The sequence below is a fragment of the Zonotrichia leucophrys genome, chromosome Z, assembly GCF_028769735.1.
Source record: "Zonotrichia leucophrys gambelii isolate GWCS_2022_RI chromosome Z, RI_Zleu_2.0, whole genome shotgun sequence".
NCBI lineage: Eukaryota > Metazoa > Chordata > Aves > Passeriformes > Passerellidae > Zonotrichia > Zonotrichia leucophrys.
This window is the reverse complement of record NC_088200.1, coordinates 10,796,907-10,816,178: the sequence shown is the minus strand read 5'-3', so window position 1 is coordinate 10,816,178 and position 19,272 is coordinate 10,796,907. Positions and strand designations below refer to the sequence as shown.

At 41.8% G+C, this 19,272-nt stretch overlaps 1 protein-coding gene across 1 annotated transcript in view; it reads left to right on the top strand.

Annotated features, from left to right (window-relative positions):
* The first annotated feature begins 219 nt into the window (after nucleotides 1-219).
* ADAMTS12 (ADAM metallopeptidase with thrombospondin type 1 motif 12) overlaps nucleotides 220-19,272 on the top strand; it is a 142,305-nt gene continuing 123,252 nt past the window's right edge. The window contains exons 1-2 of the mRNA XM_064735531.1: nucleotides 220-349; nucleotides 5,021-5,382. Coding sequence (XP_064591601.1) covers nucleotides 220-349; nucleotides 5,021-5,382 — 492 coding nt within the window. The remainder of the gene's footprint in view (nucleotides 350-5,020; nucleotides 5,383-19,272) is intronic.

Here is a 19,272-nt window from a genome sequence, read left to right as displayed (position 1 = left end):
CGGTTCGTCCCGCCGCGTTAACCCCGGCGGCTCCGAGGCGGGGGCTCCCGGGAGCTGCTCCCTCCCCACAGCCCTCCTTCCTCCGCCGGCAGAAACCAGACACCGGGAGGGCCCGCGCAGCCCTTGTGCGGAGCGGCGCTTGTGTCCGGCGGCGCCGGGAGCGGCCCGGCCATGCCGCGGCCCCGATAGGCGCCCCGCTCGCAGCTGCCCGCCCGCACCATGCCATGTGTGCCGCGGAGCCGGGCCGCACGCGTGCTCTCCCTCTGGCTCCTCGTCCTCCACGCCCAAGCGCCCTGCCTGGGCAGGGCCCCGCCGGCCGGCAGCTCCCCGTTCCCCGACGGCGGGCAAGGTCAGTGGCGGCGGGCGGGACGGGACGGGACGGGACGCGCCGGGGAGCGGGTGCCGCCGAGGGTGCGGTGCCGGCCGGAGCAGCGCAGCGGCTCCGGGGCGCTGCTCGGGCGGGAGGGGCGGCAGCCGGGCCGTGTCGGCCCCCGGAGCTGCCCGGGCAGCGCTGCCGGGAGCGGCTCCGCACGGGGGCACAGCGCTCTGGCTGCGCCTTCTGCGGCTCCCGGGCAGAGTTTGGCTGTAGAGAGATGAAGATATTGCTAAACTCTGCCTGTTGCAGATCTTCCCCGTTCACAGGCGGCTCTGTAAATGCCGCGATCGTTCTGTGCTACTAAACCGAAGAAGTTTACTGTCCGGATTGTTTATTTATTTTAAGCAAGCGATCGCTTCTGTACCAAAGCAGCAGGCGTTGTAGAAGGATTGGTCTTATCAGGGTTCAGCACCCGCTGTGAGTTTCTCACATTTAGTGAGGATGGTAAATTACAAATCAGACTTCACCCGCGGGAGGAGTTTCTTTGAGGCTGCCCTCACAGTTGGGTTATTTGTCCTCTTTTGGAGTGGGGAGTGCAAGGAAATTTAATTTTTATTTTAGTTTTTGCTTGCTTAAGGAAAATCATGGCTCCCAAGGGAGAAAAATTTTGAGTAGTTGGAAGACTCTGCCTGGCAGTAGAAGATCCAAAAGTATATGAAGAAATTTTGCTTCCTGCAATCAACAGCTGTGGTGCTTTCAAAAGAGCTCGATCACAAAAGAGAAAATCTTCTGTATCTGTCAGAGAGTGTGGAAAGGTGTTTAAATAAAGTGCCTGAAAAGTATTTCAAAAAGGTGCCTGAAAAGTGAATTTTCAAGTATCCTGAAGTTGGTTCCTGTTGGATTCATTGAAAGTGGATGCTATGATTACATCCCTGTGACTGTACATGGGACAGAATAGGGATGGTTGTGTTAGCATGTAGCGGCTGTTTAAGTGTTGGGCATATGGAAATTAATGTAGAAGTAATTTAAATTTCTAGGTATGGAAAACAGTGTTTTCCAAGAATTTGCAAATATCATTGAGTAAAGGGGCAGTTAAAAATGTGGCTAATTTTTTACACAGGAAGGTTTCTTGCAGTGTGAAGTGTGGACTGAAATTTGTATGTGGTAGAGCAGAAGTGTTCTCCCCTCTCTACATCCATAAGTGTGGTGGATGGGACATTGGGATGACCTTGCGGAGTGCTGAAGGCCTGCTCTCTGCTGTAGGGCTTTGGATGGAGCTTGCTGTGTTTCCTGGGTGTGATACTTCCTCACAAGATGAGCCCACACTATTTCCTGTCCCAGGGAATGGTTTGAAAACAAGCCAGAGGGTCTGAGGGGCACATGTACACAAACTACAAAGATGGAGATGAAACAATGGCAAATGATGGTGTGTCACATTTTAAAGGAATTTTGTCAGGGAACATGTTATGTATTTAAAGTAAATTGTGGTTTTCCTGTCATGTGTGACAGATCATGTATGTTTTTATCCTAGTTTAATCACTTTGTGTACAGCCATTCTTAATAAGGCAATTCTCTGCCATGTGTGGTGAATTTGAATCCACAGAGGAGCAGAACACACAGGAGTGGTTTTGAATATTATCAGATGTTTTCACTGATGTGGAATTTGAAAGGTCTGCAGAGAAGACTTCTCTGACAACTTAAAGAGTGCTTGGGCTCCTCAAAATGAGTGTGAAGGGCCTGAACACTGCCTGTCCTGTGTGCCCAAAGGCCTGAGCAGACACTGGTTGCAGAGCAAAGTTGTGACTCAAGTGTGTGCTGCTCATTGCCAGGTTTCGGTCTCATTCACAGCACCAACACAAGCCAGCATGCCCAGGCTGTAGTTCTGGAAAGACAAAACATCCTCTGGAGCTACACAGCCACCTTTCCTGGCCTGTAAGTCCTGAGCAGTCTCCACACGACAGGTGGGAAAGGACTCCCCTGGAGTGGAGAGAATGCTGGATGTCCAAGGGGGATGCTGTGACATGCCAGTGCCACGGCTTGTCAGTGGCATTTGTTCTCTCCATTTATGTTAGCTGCTGCAAAATTTTATGGAAACTTGTGGTGTTTTAATAGGAATTCCCGTTACTATGTGAAACTAGAGGTATTCGGTGTTGAGGGATGCAGCCCTTAATTCCGAGCAGTCTGTGTTGCATGAATTTTGTTCTTTCCTAGAAGGGCAGAAAGGGATCACCAAAATTATACTTCTTGTCTGTTTTACACTCTTCTCCAGGCAGAAACTCTGCTGTCTTAGGCTTAGTGTGGAGCTCAGTAAATTTTTCTGTTGTAGTTAGGACTGAATTTTACCCAGTCTAGGCAAAACTGTACTGATAGTGATTACTTGCAGAAATATCATTACCCTCATCGTGTTAGACTTTTGTGTTGTAATCTTATTCCCTCTGGTCTTTTGAAGGCTTTTTAATAATTCATTTCTGCAGTTGTATTACAGTACATTATTATTGCAGCATAATTCTCCTCTCCTCTTGTAATTAAACAAGTATTTCTCTCCTCTTGTAATTAAACAAGTATTTAATGTGTGTATGGAAGAAGTTCGGTATCTCTGCTTTGATAATCCAATGCTTCTGCCTTATTTTGCATCTTACTGGTGCTGATGGCCTACTTTTTTTTAACCTCTGTACACTAAGTGATACTGTAGTGATGAAATAAAAAACTTCCTTGCATAGTTTTAGATCCAGAACCAGAAGTCTTTGGTGTTGCATAGAGTTCAGCAGTTAAGCCACAACAAATTAGGTTCAAGACATCAGGCAGAGGCAAATGGTACAGTGACAGCAAATGAGTGAGTTTTCCTTCAGGCAATGGATTTGATTATTTAATGAGTTGTGCTGAAAACCATAGAAATGGGGGCCTGGTCTTGCAGCATTCTCTGTTAGTCTGACTTTGCTCTCCATATGGAAGTCCCATGTCTAGGAAGTCCCATATCCCAATATGTTATGTGAGACATCTGGGAAGTCTCACACTTTAGCCTCTGCAGATCTTATCTCTTCTACCTGCCTTTTTTTTTCTTTTTTGCTTCCCTGTAGAGTGTGAGGAGGCTTGGGTTAGCTTCAGCTGCTGAATTATCAGGCATCCAGCACTTTTTGTGCTGTCCACAGGCTGTGCAAACTGCAGGCGTGAAGGTGTGCACTGAGTTTCCGGTGTCTCAGTCCCCTCAGTGGACAAGGGCAGATGTCTCTGAGAATCTGTGGTAGGCATTATTGTCCACGTTGTCAGGACCTGGCTCTGTGAAGGCCCAAAACCCCACTGCTGTGGCTTGTCCTGCAAAGGCTCCAAGTCACTGCAGGCTTGTATACAAAGAAATCTGTTGTGTAAGAGAATAAGTTTGCTTCTGAAGTAGAGGTGCTGCTGAAACTAGGCCAGATTTCTGATGTAGTTCTATATGTGCTGGGAGGCCAGGGACTTTGTGTGTTTTGTTTTGCTTTCCTTTCAATTGGAAGTCTTTCAGTGCATTTGTCTCAGGGGTCCTTGGCCTGAGGAAGCTCAGGCAGCCACGTCTTAAACTGCAGCTAATGAGGGCAGCTGAGATGTGCTCCTTCCAGAAGGGGATGAATCCAGACAGCTGCCTGCTTAGGCAGGATTTTTCCTCTGTGACTTTGAAGGTATAGGCAATGGAGGGAGAAGTGCTTCTAAAAGGATTGTCTAACTAGACCTAGCCTGGAAGCAGCTGGAACAGGCTAATTGCTTTGTTAAGCAGCTTAGTTAATGAATGGGGTGTAGTCACTTTATGTGTGAGTGGCTGGGACTTTGGGAATGAAGAGCGACTCTGGGTAAAGAGGAACTGGATTAATGCGTGTCATCATAACTTCTTTTTAATTAAATGTGTTCAGACTGTGATTTCTTGGGTAGAATTCAAGTATCCCAGCAGATCTGGCCCTTAGGGTATGAATTCTTATGGATTGTGTTTTACGTGGATTTGTGTTATTTGCATGGGGCTTTTGCGTTTCACATTAATTTAAAAAAATAAAATTGGGTACAGCTGGTGTTTCTTCTGTATCTTCTTGTGTATACATCCCTTGTTGTACAGGGGACAACAATGTCAATAATGCTCTCTTTCCCTGCTAGATTCTGAAAAATGATAAGATTTCCAATCTTACCCTGCTTGGAACACCTTATACAACAGAGCACGATTACTTCATTCTCTTCAAACCCTTCTTTGAAATTCTGAAGCTGCAGCTGCAGCAGCTGCTAAAGCTGATGCTACTGAGATGCTGTTACTACAGATAATGAATTTGTGTTCTCTCCACCTTTATGTCTTTGCAAGGCTCTCTGTCCAATTTCAGATGGTCGGTTTTTTGGATGTGTGAAGATCACACTCCTTGATCAGAGTATCATGTCCTGGAGACCTAGGTCATGAAGGGTTCCCAGCCCTAGTGGGACTGGGAGAGGGGGGTGTGCATGACAGTCAGTCTTTTATATGAATGGCGACTAATGTTTGAAAAGAAGAATGTTTAACTTCTAAACTGAGGGTTACAATGGGAGAATAGAAAGCCCAAACGAGGAATGTATTCCATAGTAGTCTGTGCACTGCCTGTCTGTAGGGTGTTGTGGTGAATTGCTCTCACTTCTGATTTTTCCTTTAAATTATGTGAGATCTGAACAAGCTAGTACTCACTCTAGTTTTGTTTCTTTTTTTCCCCCCCTTTCTCTCAGAGCAATTTGTGAAGACAGTGCCAGAATACCACGTGGTCCATCCAGCAAGAGTAGATGCAAGTGGGCATTTTCTTTCTTTTAATCTACAACCTCCCATCTCAAGTCTGAGGAAGAAGAGACATCTTAGAAAAAGTGAAAATGTGGTATATTACAAAATTAATCACAAGGAGAAAGATCTGTTTTTTAACTTGACTATCCACACGGGATTTCTTTCCCATAACTATGTAGTAGAAAGGAGACGTGGCAACCACACCAGGGCGAAGATTTCAGCTCCCTCAGGAGTTCCTTGCCACTTCCTTGGCACAGCGTGGCAGCCTGGCTCTGGCAGTGGGACAGCAGCCATCAGCACTTGCAGTGGCCTGGTAAGTGGTGTGATCTTTACTGGGGTTTTGGGCTATTTCTGGTGTCATTAGAGCTGAGCTGGTATGAATATGTCTGCTGAAAAACTGGGTGAGCCAGTCTGATACCTTGCTCACTCAGAAAGGATGTTTAATTCTATGGATGTTGTTTGGGTTTTTGAAGAATCAGAAAGTCAGAAGGTGATGCTGAGGCCCCTTGGCATTTACTTTTAGCTAGATTTCTTTTTTAATTGGTGATCTGGACTGAAGGTTTCTGTCAGGCATACAGCTTGAAGCCATCCAAATATCGAGTCATTGCTTTGATTCCATTAGTAGTTGGATTGCCTTACCAATGCATCCAAATATGAGCTGCTGTTCTGTAATCTTTTAAAACGAATGTAGCTCAAGTACACTGAAACTGCTCTGTGAATCACACCCTTGCATGGTAGGTTGGGAAAACACAGTTGTTTCCTAATGAACTGCACTGCAGCTTCAGATGTAAATGATAGGTTAGATGCAACCTTAGCCAGAGCTCTGAATTCAAGTGTTAACCATTGCCAGGCACCTCATGTCAAAGAACACCCCTAAGGCTGGAGCTTGAAGTCGAACATTTCTCAGTATCCTGTGGTTCACACTGAGACAAGGAGATGGAAACCTTTTCTTTTCCATGCTTTGTGTTTTTTAATCACAGCCATAGCTTCGGTTTCTGTTTGTGCTAGAGCATGAGGCTGAGAATGCCTTTCTGGAGGGGAAGAAGGAACAAGCTGCCTGAGTGTGAAGGGGATGTAGCGAGGTGTGTGAAGTGGCACGTGTGATGTGTGAGAGGCAGAACCCAAAGGGTTTGTGGAGTGTGCAGGCAGAGGCGATGGTGAAAGGTGTGCAGCGTGCACGTGCTCTCCTGCCTTGACTCCACATGCCTGGAGTGGCAAATGACAATGTCTGAGAGCCCCCGAAGCAGGGGACTGATCCCTTCTGGCCAGCACACCTCAAATCTGCAGCAGGCTGGGGATTGATGCTTCATTTCTGAGCCTGAATGCCAGGGTGGGTGAAGTGTGAAGTGTAACCTTTCCCTGCTGACCTTCCAGTACCAAAGTGTGTTCCTTGCTGTTGAGCTGTGTGAACCATTCAGAAACTATGGAAAGTCTTCTGGCAGTGTGTAAGAAGCAACATGAAGACAGTGCTGGTATATATGAAACAGGAAATTCTGGAGTTTTTGGAGGTGCTGATAACACATTTGGCATGTTTCCTGGAGAATCAAACATGTGCTTGAGGGAAGAAGTTTCAGTCCCACAGGTATGAAGATTCATGGATTTTATTTTCTAAGTTACATTTCCAGTGGGGACCAACTTATCAAAATTTCTCCAAAACATATTTTGGTCATACAGGGTCAGTAAATAAAAGGAGGTATGATGATACAAGTAGTTCTTTTGGTTGTTTTGTTTTGTGCTTTAACAGAATGTCTTTGTTATTTTTCAGTAGGATTAGAGCTTGAAAATGAGGTGCTAGATCTTCATTGTATCTTTGGAAGTATTTAGTCTGCAACAAGAACTAAGAAAAATGCAATTGGCATTTTAAATTTGGCTTGGTAAAATCTTTTAAAGTTATCCTTTCATTTGTGTTATAAACTTTTTGACTTTTATTTTCACTTGGAGCTTTTGAAAAAACATTTGTATTAGAAAAATCACTGTTGAGGTTTTCTGTTCCCATCCTGCCCCAGAATGAAACTTTGAAAATACATAATCACAAATTAATTCAGGTTGAATAAATTAATTTTGCCTCTGGAAAAAAACATGGTGGTTTTGATGTGATGATTTTTGTAGTCCAGAAGTTGCTGCTCTGAAGAGGTTGCAGTAAGAGTTGGGTCTGTATCTTGATTCTCCTGTGTGCCACAAACTGGGGAAAGGGGATTGAGCTTGCCTTTCCCCTGAAAGCTTTCCAAAAGATCAAGTGTCATATGAAAACATCTATTGATGAATAATTTTGTCAGCTATAAGAAATGAAATCTCATTTTCATAATAAAAGCCAAACATTTCTGAAACTTTTTTTTGTTTGTGGTTTGTCTCCACATTTCAGAGTTCTAGTGTTGATCTGTTTTCATCCTGGTGATCCTCAATGTTTTGCTCTTCAGCATCAGGTCTATTTGTGTCTTTTTTTCTTTCTGGGATGAGTTGTGTTTGTCTATTGAAAATAATTTTTTCCATTTACTCTTATGAAGGAGGGGAGTAGAATGAAGTAGAACTGAGGATAAATGAACACATGAAATTAGAGAAATTTGCTTCAGATACTAAAGTATCTGAGGAGATTAACAGATGATGGCATGAGGAGAAATGAATAGCTTGTTTGCTGTTGTAAAACTGTGCTGATGTGCTCAAGCCTCATAACCCCAGAGCTGGTGAAAACCAGTATCTTAGCTTTCAAATACTGGGAGCAGGAATGTTAGTGATGCTCCTTCCCTGGCGCTGTTTGGTCTTGACACTTCAGGTTCATCATCAAATTAAAGCCTACCGTGCTTTTGTTGCTGAGGCATTTTTTAATAAGCTCAGCGAAGCACCAATTTACTGTGGTAATGAATGACAGAAAACTCTGTGATCCCTAAACGTCAATTTTTTTGCTTTAGTCGTTGGAGCTGGTAAAAAAAATACAACTGGAATTTACTGATTTGATTAAATAAATATGTTTTATGGAATATCCTCTTGGTTGTCATTTTTAATGTCAAATGTTGCATTATTATTTTGTATTCTGCCCTAGTGAATTTCTTAGAATATGTCCACCCCAATTTTACAAACAGTGGCCTGAACTAGAGCAAAATAAAATCCTAAAGATGCCTCTGGGAGAGTGTTCTAGAGTGTTCCTAGTTCTAGTCCTCTTTGTGGAATAGCTTCGTCTCATTTTGAGTCTGTTTGGTTTGTATTGGACAGTTTCTTGATTTCCAGGACAATAGTGGTGTATAAGAACCAAAAAGATGTGTGCTGTAGGTTTGTGTTGGTCATAAAAATCACTCACAAAGTGCACTGAAAATAGAAAATCTGGAAATGTATTTTCATCTCCCTTTCATTTTCACTTTGAAATGTATTCCTACTTCCCTTGGCATTACACAGGCATTGCTGATGTATTTTTTAATGTTCACAGAATGGTTTGCAAAGGAAATAACAGAGTGATAGATATAAGAGATGAGAACGGGTGGCACAGTCATTGTGTGACATTGTTCTTTTTTTTAAAAAAATAACTGTGTCTCTGTTTTCAGAAGTATATATGGGAAAAAAAGATTCATAAAGGAATTTGATCCGGTTTGGGCAAGGAAATACAGAGGATAATTATCAAGAGATCTGGACGGAATAAGATGTAATTTCCAAATACATTTTTTTCTTACACCTTGTGAAATCTTAGTTTCCCTTCCATGCTAAATAGATCATGACCTTCTTAGCAGGTTGAAGAACATGATGCTGTAATCTCTCTCTCTTCCTCTATAGGTCAGTTGCTTAGTGAAGTCTTTTGCACTTCTGAGCCATTTTGAATAATGCATGTGTTAACATGGGCAGAGTGAGACAGACCTCGCTGTTTATTTTGGGTCACACTTGGATGAGGGAATCCCTGTGGGGGAGTCACTACTCGAACACAAGAAACATCAAACTGTGGCACTTGGCAGGGGAGCAGACATGAAATCACTTAGATACAGGAAAATTTCCAAGATGAAGTAAAGGGAGGAATTTATTTATTTTTATATCTTTGAGTGAAAATGATGTTTGGATTGGCTGTCTTGGCAGTCTATTTAGGGCACTCTTCTAATAATGCTATGAATTTTCCCAGTGCCTTTCCACAGAAGGCTACAATGAACTTTCCCAATACTAATTTCTTAATTGCCAGTTGTGTGCTAGTGCTGAGAACCCCTTGTGTCGGAGCTTGTCCTCTCAGTAGGGCTGGGGGCGAGCAGAGCCCAGTGAGGTTGAATGAATACCCTGGGTTTGTATGCACCGAGTCCTACAGAGCTGGGAAGTGGGTTTTCCTCTGGTAATCCATCCTCTTCATTAGGAACAAGGCCCTCTTTTATCCATCAGTAACACAGACATTGTTTATAGTATTTTTAGATGACAGAGCATCATTAAGGCTTTGTTTCCTTGACACTTGTTTACAGAGCAGAGCTGTCAATCTGCAGTTGCTTCGAGGGATGCATTTGTCTTCGAAGGCATAAGCATGGAAAAGGGAGGAGAGTGGAACGACATTAGCATGGAAATCTGTGCACCTGTATCTGGCAAGGTCCTGGCCATACAGGGCCTGTGGGCAGATCCTGCTTTGTCTGTCTCCAGCTAGTCTGAGGGCTGCCTCTGTCCTGGTGGACATCACTGTTTTTAAAAAGTGCTGGGTGCCTTTGAAAAGATTTTGAAATGTTTCCCCCACCTCCATTCTCTCTGTGCTGGGCCACAGTCAGGGCAGACTTTTGTGGACCTTAAATTGGTGGCTGTATGACTGTTCGTGTAGCAGCTGGTAGGAGATGCTCCAAGTGGGACCTCTCTGGGCACATCTTTGTCTATCCTGACACCAGTGACAAGCTTGTCACTGAAGTGGAATGGTGGCTGAATTCTGCTGGAATGTAACCATTCTCTGTTGCAGGAAATCACCGTTGAGTGAAGCCCAGAATGAGCTCTGGTACCCATCCAGTTCCACCTGTCTTCTCTGTGTAGCTTTATCTTTTGCAGACTTGCATCAGTTTTGGGGAATTCAGCGTGATCTCTGTTCTGCATGCCCATAAGCTTTTCTAGGTAATGTGAGATGCTGTTTTTCTGTTGACCCACATGTTGCTGTCTTATGATCTGTCTCAAGTTGAACAGTTCTGTGCAGGTATCGTAAAAGTGTTTTAGTGATAATGGGCTCTGTGACAGATAGTGGTCTAATACTGCTGTTTAGTCTGTCCTCTCCTGTAGATACAGAAAACAGCCTTTAACATGTTGGACTTGGTGATTTCCTTAGATGAGGTTTGAGAGTAAAATCATCTTTAAAACAGTTTTATAATATTTGTTCTAAAGTAATGGAAGAATAAAATGTCTTACTAAGCTTATAATACATACTTTTATCTGCTTCTGTATCTCCCAGCATTTGAGCTTGTTTGATTACTGACCATTTGTTTGCTAATCTGTTGTTAAAGGTAGTTACCAGGGTTTAGCAAAGCTAAAGTACTACACAATTCACTCCTATAGCCCAGAAAAATATCCGTGTCTTTTTATTCACTTGTCATACACATGCAGCTAGTAGAGTTGTTCCTCTTCCAATGGAAGTGTATTTTGATTATTAAAAGTGGCAAGATATGTGGCAGTGAGAAGACTGTTACGGAAAGGGGGCATGTAACGTTTTCCTCACTTAAACTTTTGACCACCTGAAATTGGATTCAGTGCTCGTCCCTGACCTGTGACTGGGCAGCCCCAGAACACATTTGGGCATGTGTGCTGTTTAGGTGGCTGTTTTAATTTTATGAGTTGAATTGGAATGTATTCCTGTAGTGGTTCCTGAGATATATTAATTTCATTCTGTGAACGTGGCTTCTGGGATACAAAACCAGAAGTTCTTCAGGGTCTCCTGCTCTTCTCTCATCTCTCCTTCCTTCCTCTGAGACAGTCTCTTGTCTTTCCCCTGAGGGATGGTACTGGGTGGGTCCTGCTTGTGTTTGGAATTATGGCCACGTCTGCCTCTCTGACGGTGGTATCTCCTTACTCTGGTGTCAGTGGCATCTCCACTGCATCCTCCTTTGGTTTGTCTGGCAAAGGATGATCTGGTGGAACCAAAATGTAGGAATATGGTGTTTGGAGAGAGGCAAGAATGAAGTCAAGCTGCCTGCATTTTCCTTGGGGATGGGAATTGCTCCATGGAGCTTCCACAGTCTGATTACTGCAATCTGACTTGTTCTGATAATCCTAAAGAAGGAAAGAGCTGCCAACTAACCCAGTTGTGTAGTTGCTGTACATCTCTTCTCACATGCAGTAGTATGGAAAATACTGTAAGTAGAAAAATATGCACTGAAAGTAAATTGCAGTTTTTGCTGTGCATCTGTTCTTTGTCGTGCTTGGTTTGCCTTGTTTCTCCATTATAGTAATAAATATCTGGGTATTGTCCTTGACTGACTAGTGTTATGGTTGTGTTGCACAGTTTTGTTTTCCTTTTTGAAGATGATCCAAAGGCAGGGTGTGTGGTGGTCAGTGGGGGTCTACCCCCATCCCCCAATGGATTAATCCTGCAAACTTTCATTAGTATTTGCTGCAGTACTTTAACATCCATCCCTTTCTTTGTGTTTAAGCTTCAACTACCCATCTGCCAGCTCCCTTCCCCCAGTCTTTTGTCTGCAAAAATACTCTTAATTGACAGGTCAAATGAATCTCATCAGTGATCTCAATACATGAGAATCTGGCTGTGTCTGTGGCTCCTGCTTTTGGCCTTGTCACCTCTAACCAATATGAAGTTGTTAGACCAGAAGCTGGGTCTGACCGGAGTTTTTATAACATTGTGTTTCATTTCAGTGGAAGAGTCATTGATGGGGTAAGTTAAAAAAAAGGATTAGTCTTTGTGAGCTGGTTTTGATGGAGTACTCAGATTTAGAATGCTCCTTCAAGATAATGGTTTTTTGAGAATATGAAAGGATGACTCTTATAAGGTAGTTTTAATGAATCCTAATCTCTTGTTTAAATATATATCTATATATTTGCTAATTATATAGGAATAATGTTCATGTGCAGAGCTGTCAATCATCTTTCCAGTTTCCATGAGTCTTTGTAACCAATCTACTATGTTATGATTTCATTACTTTGGTGTCTTTTTATAAAATGTTTATGTTTACTGAGTGAAATGTGTGAGATTCTGACTTCAGGTTCAGGATGCAGAAGTGAAAAATATGCGTAACATCTATTTTGCTTTGATTCTTAATAATGTAAGGTTTGTAAAATGGGCTGCTGTTTATTTCTTTTAGTAGCTTCTATTCTCTTTGGATTTTTTTGTCCCATTCTCTGAAGTAAAAGAGGAGGCATCAAAGCCATTAAGTTCTTAAGAATTTTGCAGGTAAAGGTGGGAACTTTTGATCAGTGAAATGGTGCGTGTGCACACTCAGCTTGGCCATTGGCTCAGCACGGCTCTATGTTGTTACTGAGTGAGGTGCAGTGCTGCCCATGTCCCTGCTGATGGTGAGGAGCACTGAGGGCTCAGGAGAGATTGGAGGAAATTGCTTGGACTGGGAGAAGGGAGCACATGTGAGAAGCAAACCTGTGGGGGACCAAGGCTTTGATAGTTCTGCTGTTCATATAACTTTTTCTTCTTTATTTCGTTTTCACAATGGCCTCTTCAATTCTCTTTGTCTGTCAGAGAGGAACAGCTGCAGTCTCTGCACAGGGTCAGCATCAGAACTTGGTTATATTTGCACAAACATCAGACACACACACACATGCAAATACATATAGCCCTGTCACTGCAGAGCAGCTGCACTGCAGCTAAAGCTATTGGGTTCAGATCTCTTTGGTGTGCTGAGAAGGCTTCTGTCCTGCTGTATGTATTTCTTGTTACCAAACTGTGGCCAAAAAATTTGTTGTGTTTGTTTTTTTTTCCCAAAAATCTAGTGCTTAACAATGGACTTGCCCAACTAATTTCTTAATTGCAACAAAATTCTAGTATTTAGTGATTTAGTCTAGGGTATTTAGTTGCTTTATATCCACACTGGCTCCAGGTGTGCTCTGGAGAAGGACAAGCATTAAAAATTAGTAAGTAGTCGTGAAAAAGCTTATGGTCTTGCTTAAACAGTGTCTGTGTTTTAACTCATTCATGGTGTGTTCCAGTTCTCATGGCAAACAGTAGATCCCTAATAAACTGCTTGTGGATGCATGGAAAGCCCAAGAGTAGATCTAAGATAATTCTGGTTAGGGCTCACAGTAAAGGAAAATGCAGACACAGCCTTGGGTTTTGAGACTCCTTTTTGCAAATTTCATTCCTCCCTCCTACCCCCTTTTGAAATGTATATATTTGAAACAAAGGCAGTTTTAAATGATCAGTCCAAACTTGAATATCTGCTAACTTTTATGCAGTGTTAATTCTGTCTGTTTCCTTATCTAGAACAGTCATTGACCAAATCTGGTCAAAACCATAAAAATGGAGACTGTGGATAGGGTCAGTGTCTGTTTTATCCAGCATCCTCTGTCCAGCAATGACTAAGTAAATATCCGGATATGAGTAAGAGCATGGCAGTTGGCCATCTCTCATTTGGTCATCCTTGCTTCTGTTTTCAACTCAGATCAAATTTTTGGAGGAAAACCTATTGATGTATTAGTATTGCACATATTATCTGGGCACTGCTTTACTCATTGTTAGAAATATAAATCTTTACATATGAATTCTAATACTTAAAAAATTATTTAGATGCATCTTCCTTTGTTTTCCACTATCTTTTTCAATCAGTTTCATTTGATGCTTCCTGGAGTTGTTGTCATGGAGGACACAGTGAACAGTGAAACACTGAGCTTAGTGTTTGAGATTATTTACTCAGTGACATAGTGTATTCCTAATTAATTTTTTGTTTCTTGGTAATTCCAGACACTTGACAGCTTTGTTGGACAGTTGTTAAGATTAGTTTGTTTTATAGTTCTAGTTTTTTTCCTGATGAAAACAGTAGCTCAGGTTCTTTCTGCGCAGTAGCAGGTAGCTCAGAGTCCATATGCTGCTTTTTCCCCTTCACTGTACAGTGCTGTATCAGTTTTCATTCATCTATTAAACATTTTTTTTCTTTCTAGTCCAGCTGCTCACTCTCAGGAGTTTTCTGACATTCATTGGTTGTCCTTTGTGCTTACTTTAATAACTTCTAGAGCTTTCTAATATACTTTATAACAGATTGTAAACTAATTTTTAATCCAGATGTCAAGACAAGGAAATTGGTTGAAGGAGAAAAGCCATAGCTGAGAAGCTTCATTATTAATAAAAAACCCACTAAAACCATTAAGTTGCTTTTCCAAATGAACTAATATAAAATTGCTGAATTGCTAACTGTGAGATCTAATATATCATTTCAGTTGGCTTTGTAGAAGGTAGACAGTGAAGTATCTTGAATGGCAGGGGAGTAAATGGGTAAAATGAGCAAGTGGTGGAGAAGAACTCCAGCAAAATGATGAGAAAGTAGCCTTTAACCCAAGACATCCCAAACTGGAAGTTTTCCAGAACATCTGGAGCTCAGTGATTGTGTTCTTGCAGCCTTTCCATAAAAATCTGCTTGTGCCTACTGATAAAGGCTCCTGAGTTGGAAGGATCTTTGTTTTAATCCATTCTGGCCATTGCTGTGTTCTTATGGCGCAGGGTTTACAGCAGGGGTTCACCAAGCCAGAGTATTTTTGCCATATCTGTATTTTATTACAGGTGCCTTCTCTTGAAAGTTGTGTGTGGAGGGGAAAGCAAGAATTGGTTGTTGTTGCTGCCATGAGGCATCAGAAATTATTTAAAATGCAGGTTCTTTCTGGCTTTACTTTCTCTATGGAGTCTGGATGTCCTTTTTTTTAATCTTCCTCAGTAGATTTTAATGTTTATTAGACTGTTTTTGCCATGGCTATATACAACACCAAAATGTTTGAACTGCATTGCCTGCATATTTTACAACAGCTGTTGTCTTTTTCTGAATAACTTGTAATCAAAAAAGAGAAACTGTATTTCTTATTACATCACGTCAGTTCAGAGTGGCTGAGTACTTGCTGAGATTTTTAATGTATCTTTATGTAATGTTGTTAAGTCACAGCTGGTGGCAGATGCTTGTCAAAAAACAACAGGTGTGTTATAATCCTTTTTTCATCAAAATGCTCAGCACAAGCTACTGCTGCTTCTTGGAAGCAGGACCCCAGTCTCAGCTATCAGAAAAAAGGGGATAAATTAGAAAAGTACCGGTTTTCTCCTTACACAGAGAACTGCATGTTTCTTATTTTATTGCTAGCTAAGCTACAGAGACAGCATGCCACTTGTTTATCTAATTAAGTGTTCTCTTTCAAATCAGGAAATGGATTTCACTTGGCTTTGGAAAAGAGATCAAAAGTCTGAGAGTAGCAGCAGTTCAGGAGAGAAATGCCAAGGAGTTTTATGAAGCTGAATGACCATTACTGCACCTGTGAAAGCAATCCAGCTCTAAGGAGGGAATGAAACAGGAGAGTGTAAATCAGCTACAACTAATCACAAAGCCCCTGCCTGCAGTAGCAATCACTGTCTTCCAGGAAATTGGTAGCTGTCTATTCAACGAATATAGATTTTAATATTAGTATTTTTTAAGATAAAATAGAAATAGCATTAAATTCATTAAATGTCATGCTAGATCATCAGCTACAGTTATTTACCCAGGTGAGGTTTTAGGATATTAAATTTAGTTTGCACCAGTATTCTGAATTGCTTTAGAAAGGAGTGTTATCTCCAGCCCAGTTGTGTTATCTTTCTGGCCATTTTCTCATCATTAGGACACATCATCTTCTGGCAAGGCAGCAGAGCAGCTTTTTGGCATAGTCTCTTCATGTTATGGCTGTTAATGTTGCTTTATATGGTACTATTTCTAGTTAAGTTGATTATCATAACACTTCTCAAGAAATGTGTTCTGTAAAGGACTGAATGACAACGAGATATTTTAAAATATAAACAAACCAAGTTTGTTTATGTCAAACTTCTTTATGGAGACTGAGCTAGCTGAACTGAGTTGCATTTTTTCATCTTTTACAAATGTTTTGTGTTTCCCCATTACCAAGAACTTATTTTCTTTGAACTATAAAGTCCTATGTAAAAATGAATTGAAAGCCATTATTCATCCAGAGAGTCCAGTGTGAAGACTCAAGATGCAGAACGTAGAGATGAAGTGATATACAAAGTCTGTAAGTGGATAAATGCTGTGCGAATTAGAAGCTCAGATGAGAAGAAAACATTAGGCATAATAGCTCAGCTTCTCACAGTGGATGGATTTCTGTGAAATGTAGGAATTCGTGAACTGTCCATCTACCACTGGCATACGTAGCCCTCACACAGGCTATTTTTGTGTACAAGTCAGGAGATCAGAATTATCTAAATCAAAAATAAAGCAAAACCAAAAACTCAAAGCAGAAAACCTCCACTAACTCAACCCCTCTCCCTAAACCCTTATGCTTCAACCAGGTTTCTTAGGACCTTTCTTTATCATTTTTTAACCTGATTACAGGATAAGGTCTCTTCAGGAGTTTGCCCTGAACATGGCAGTGGATGGACCTGTTTATCTGTATAGAATCTGCAGCAATGCCGCAGAGAATGGACCAGTATTCTTCACTGTAGAATTAAATCAGGTCACTAATTTATACTTGCATGGTACATCTACCACTGGCGAAGTGCCACTGTGGCATTGCTGACTGGAGTCCTGTGGGGCATTTGGGAGCTGCCCATCATCCTCCCCACCCACCTGGCTGCATCCCAGTAACTGGGCTAATGACATCTGGCACGGTGGGTGTGTGTTTATTTGTGTGTAGCATCTACTCTTGCGTATTTGGGACAAGTCGAGGGTGCTGATAGCTCTGCGTTTTGGAGCACTGTGTCACTTGGGGTGACACATTGCAGTTTCATGGTATTATTAGTATTATTTCGTGAAAAAAGACTGTTCATGTAGTCCTTTAAGTCTCTGTTCTGGGGCTGCTTTTATTTAAAATTCTAGTCATGAGACTAGAATCAGCTTTGCTCAGGATGCAGATCTAGAAAGTATCATCAGCATAGAGAATCACCAGGATATTGTGTCATTTACCAGAAGATGGTAGATGTGAAGTTGAAGAAGGGAAAATTCAAGTGTCATAGTGTGGAGTCTAGAGTCACAGACTTAGCAATTAATAGACATTTCTAGCTTGAAAGCTCATCTGGTATAAGTGTGAGGCAAAGAATTGAATGTATTTGCTTTATACTTTGTGAATTTTTTGGAGGGTAAGTTGTTAGTAGAAGCATGTTACCTTGGAGGGAAAAAAAAGGAAAAAAGATCCTGGGTTTGAGCAGAGATTAAAAAAATGCAGGAAAATGTGACTAAAGGTTCACTCAGGATACACCAGGCATTTCTCATCTCCCTTTGAAAAAGGGTAAGAATCTGTGAGATGTACCACACCTTATTTTACTTTTCCCCAGATGTTTGCTTTCAGCAGTTTTGAGAAATAGGATGGGGGTAAGAGATGTTGGTCTGAGACCATCATTTTCCTCTTATGTGAGATTTAGCTTTTGTGAGGTAGAACTGGCAGCTGGATTTGTGGATTTATGGTTTCCCTTCTTGTCTTGTTTCTAGCTGCCCAAGTTCTGTTTTGAACACCGGGACAACAGTAATTTGTCAGGATTCACAGTCTCTTCTTGAAACAAGCAGACTGATATCCATGGGAAGACCTGGAAAACCAAAAAAACATAAATAAAGTTTTAAATTGTAGCATAAGAGATGAGGTAACAGTGGGAGATGATTTAGGCATACTGGCACTATATGAAGGTGAGATTTCAGGAAGTCAAGACATCCTCTTTCAGCACTTCTCTGAAATCTGGTTGATGAACATCTTGTGTCCTTCATGAGTAGTCTCTGTTCACTTCCACCTTATCTTTCTTTTAAGGATAAAAAGACTAAAATGAAGATAATACTCCAGGGCGCAATGTATCTGTATTTGTATAAGTCTACATAATGTGATTGATGTAAATAATAAAACCAACACTTTTCCCAAATATAGCCCTCCGATTACCCAAAGGTTTCCGAACCAAGTGAGACACCTAAATATGAGCTAAATTAACACACTTAAACACAGGAAGGCAGGGGAGACAGGAAGTAAAGGAGAGACAGAACTTTAAGACAAGGGAAAAAAAAAAAGAAAAAGGGTGTTGTTCATGCAATTGATTGCTGAGTAAAGATCTTGGCAACCATAAAGTTCTGTTGTCTGGGAACTGTTATGCATGGAAGCTGAGGCAGCGCGGAGTGAGTGCATGCAGAGGAGAGTGAGCATGGCAATATTCCTGCAGGGCTTGCAACAAGGCGTGTTTTGCTGTGGTGTAACTCAGCCTTGCAGCCAGGGGATCTGGCACATGCTGTTGGTGGCACAAAAAGTTGTTCTGGGCAAAAAGCACATTTGTAATGAGTTTGTTTCAGGGTGTTCCATCTGCTTTCCTATCTGAGGCATTTCTGCCCCTTAGTATTAATTGTTTCTCTACTAATCACCACAGATATACAGCAAGAGAAAAATGAACTGGATCCTGAAAACAGGGTTTGCATGAGGACTGTACTCTGTATGTGATCCACTATCATCCTTTTATCCTCAGAGTTTTGCCCAGCCTCTTTCCTTTGGGACAGCCAAGGAAAGGTTACTAGATGGTTTAGCTCAGAAAGGCAGGGGAGTGCATCTCAGTACATTGGTATGAGAAATGTGTGGTGCCCACAACAGCAAGTACTTTGGCACTTGGTCCAGTGAAAGGAAGGAGACAAGTATGAGGTGCAAGCAGGGCTTAGGATGTTTTTAGAACATCTTTCTTTGTCCCATTCTGAGACTAACCTACAGATGCAAATACATTTCACACCTGTCCACTGTAAACAGGGAGCCCTGGGGAGCCGTGATTGTATCACATCTCTTGGCTTTCATTTAAGTCTTCATTTAAGAAGAATCTGTAAGCAGACCAGTGAGGGTTGCTGCATCATTCAGGCAGGATGCACTAAAGAACATGAGTCCATGATAATTCTTTTTACCAATATGTAACAAGAAAATAATATCTCTTAAATCTTTCCTTTTGCTTTGGTCCTGCTATAGTTGCTGTGGTATTTTGTATCCATTAGAGGGTATGCTGTCTGAAGCAAGTTAACATTTCTGTCTTCGCATAACCTTCTCTTAAGACCCCTTCATATAACCTTGTCTTAAGACCCCTTTTGTCCCTTCATGGCTGACACACTGATGCTGTGTTGCTCTGTGAGTA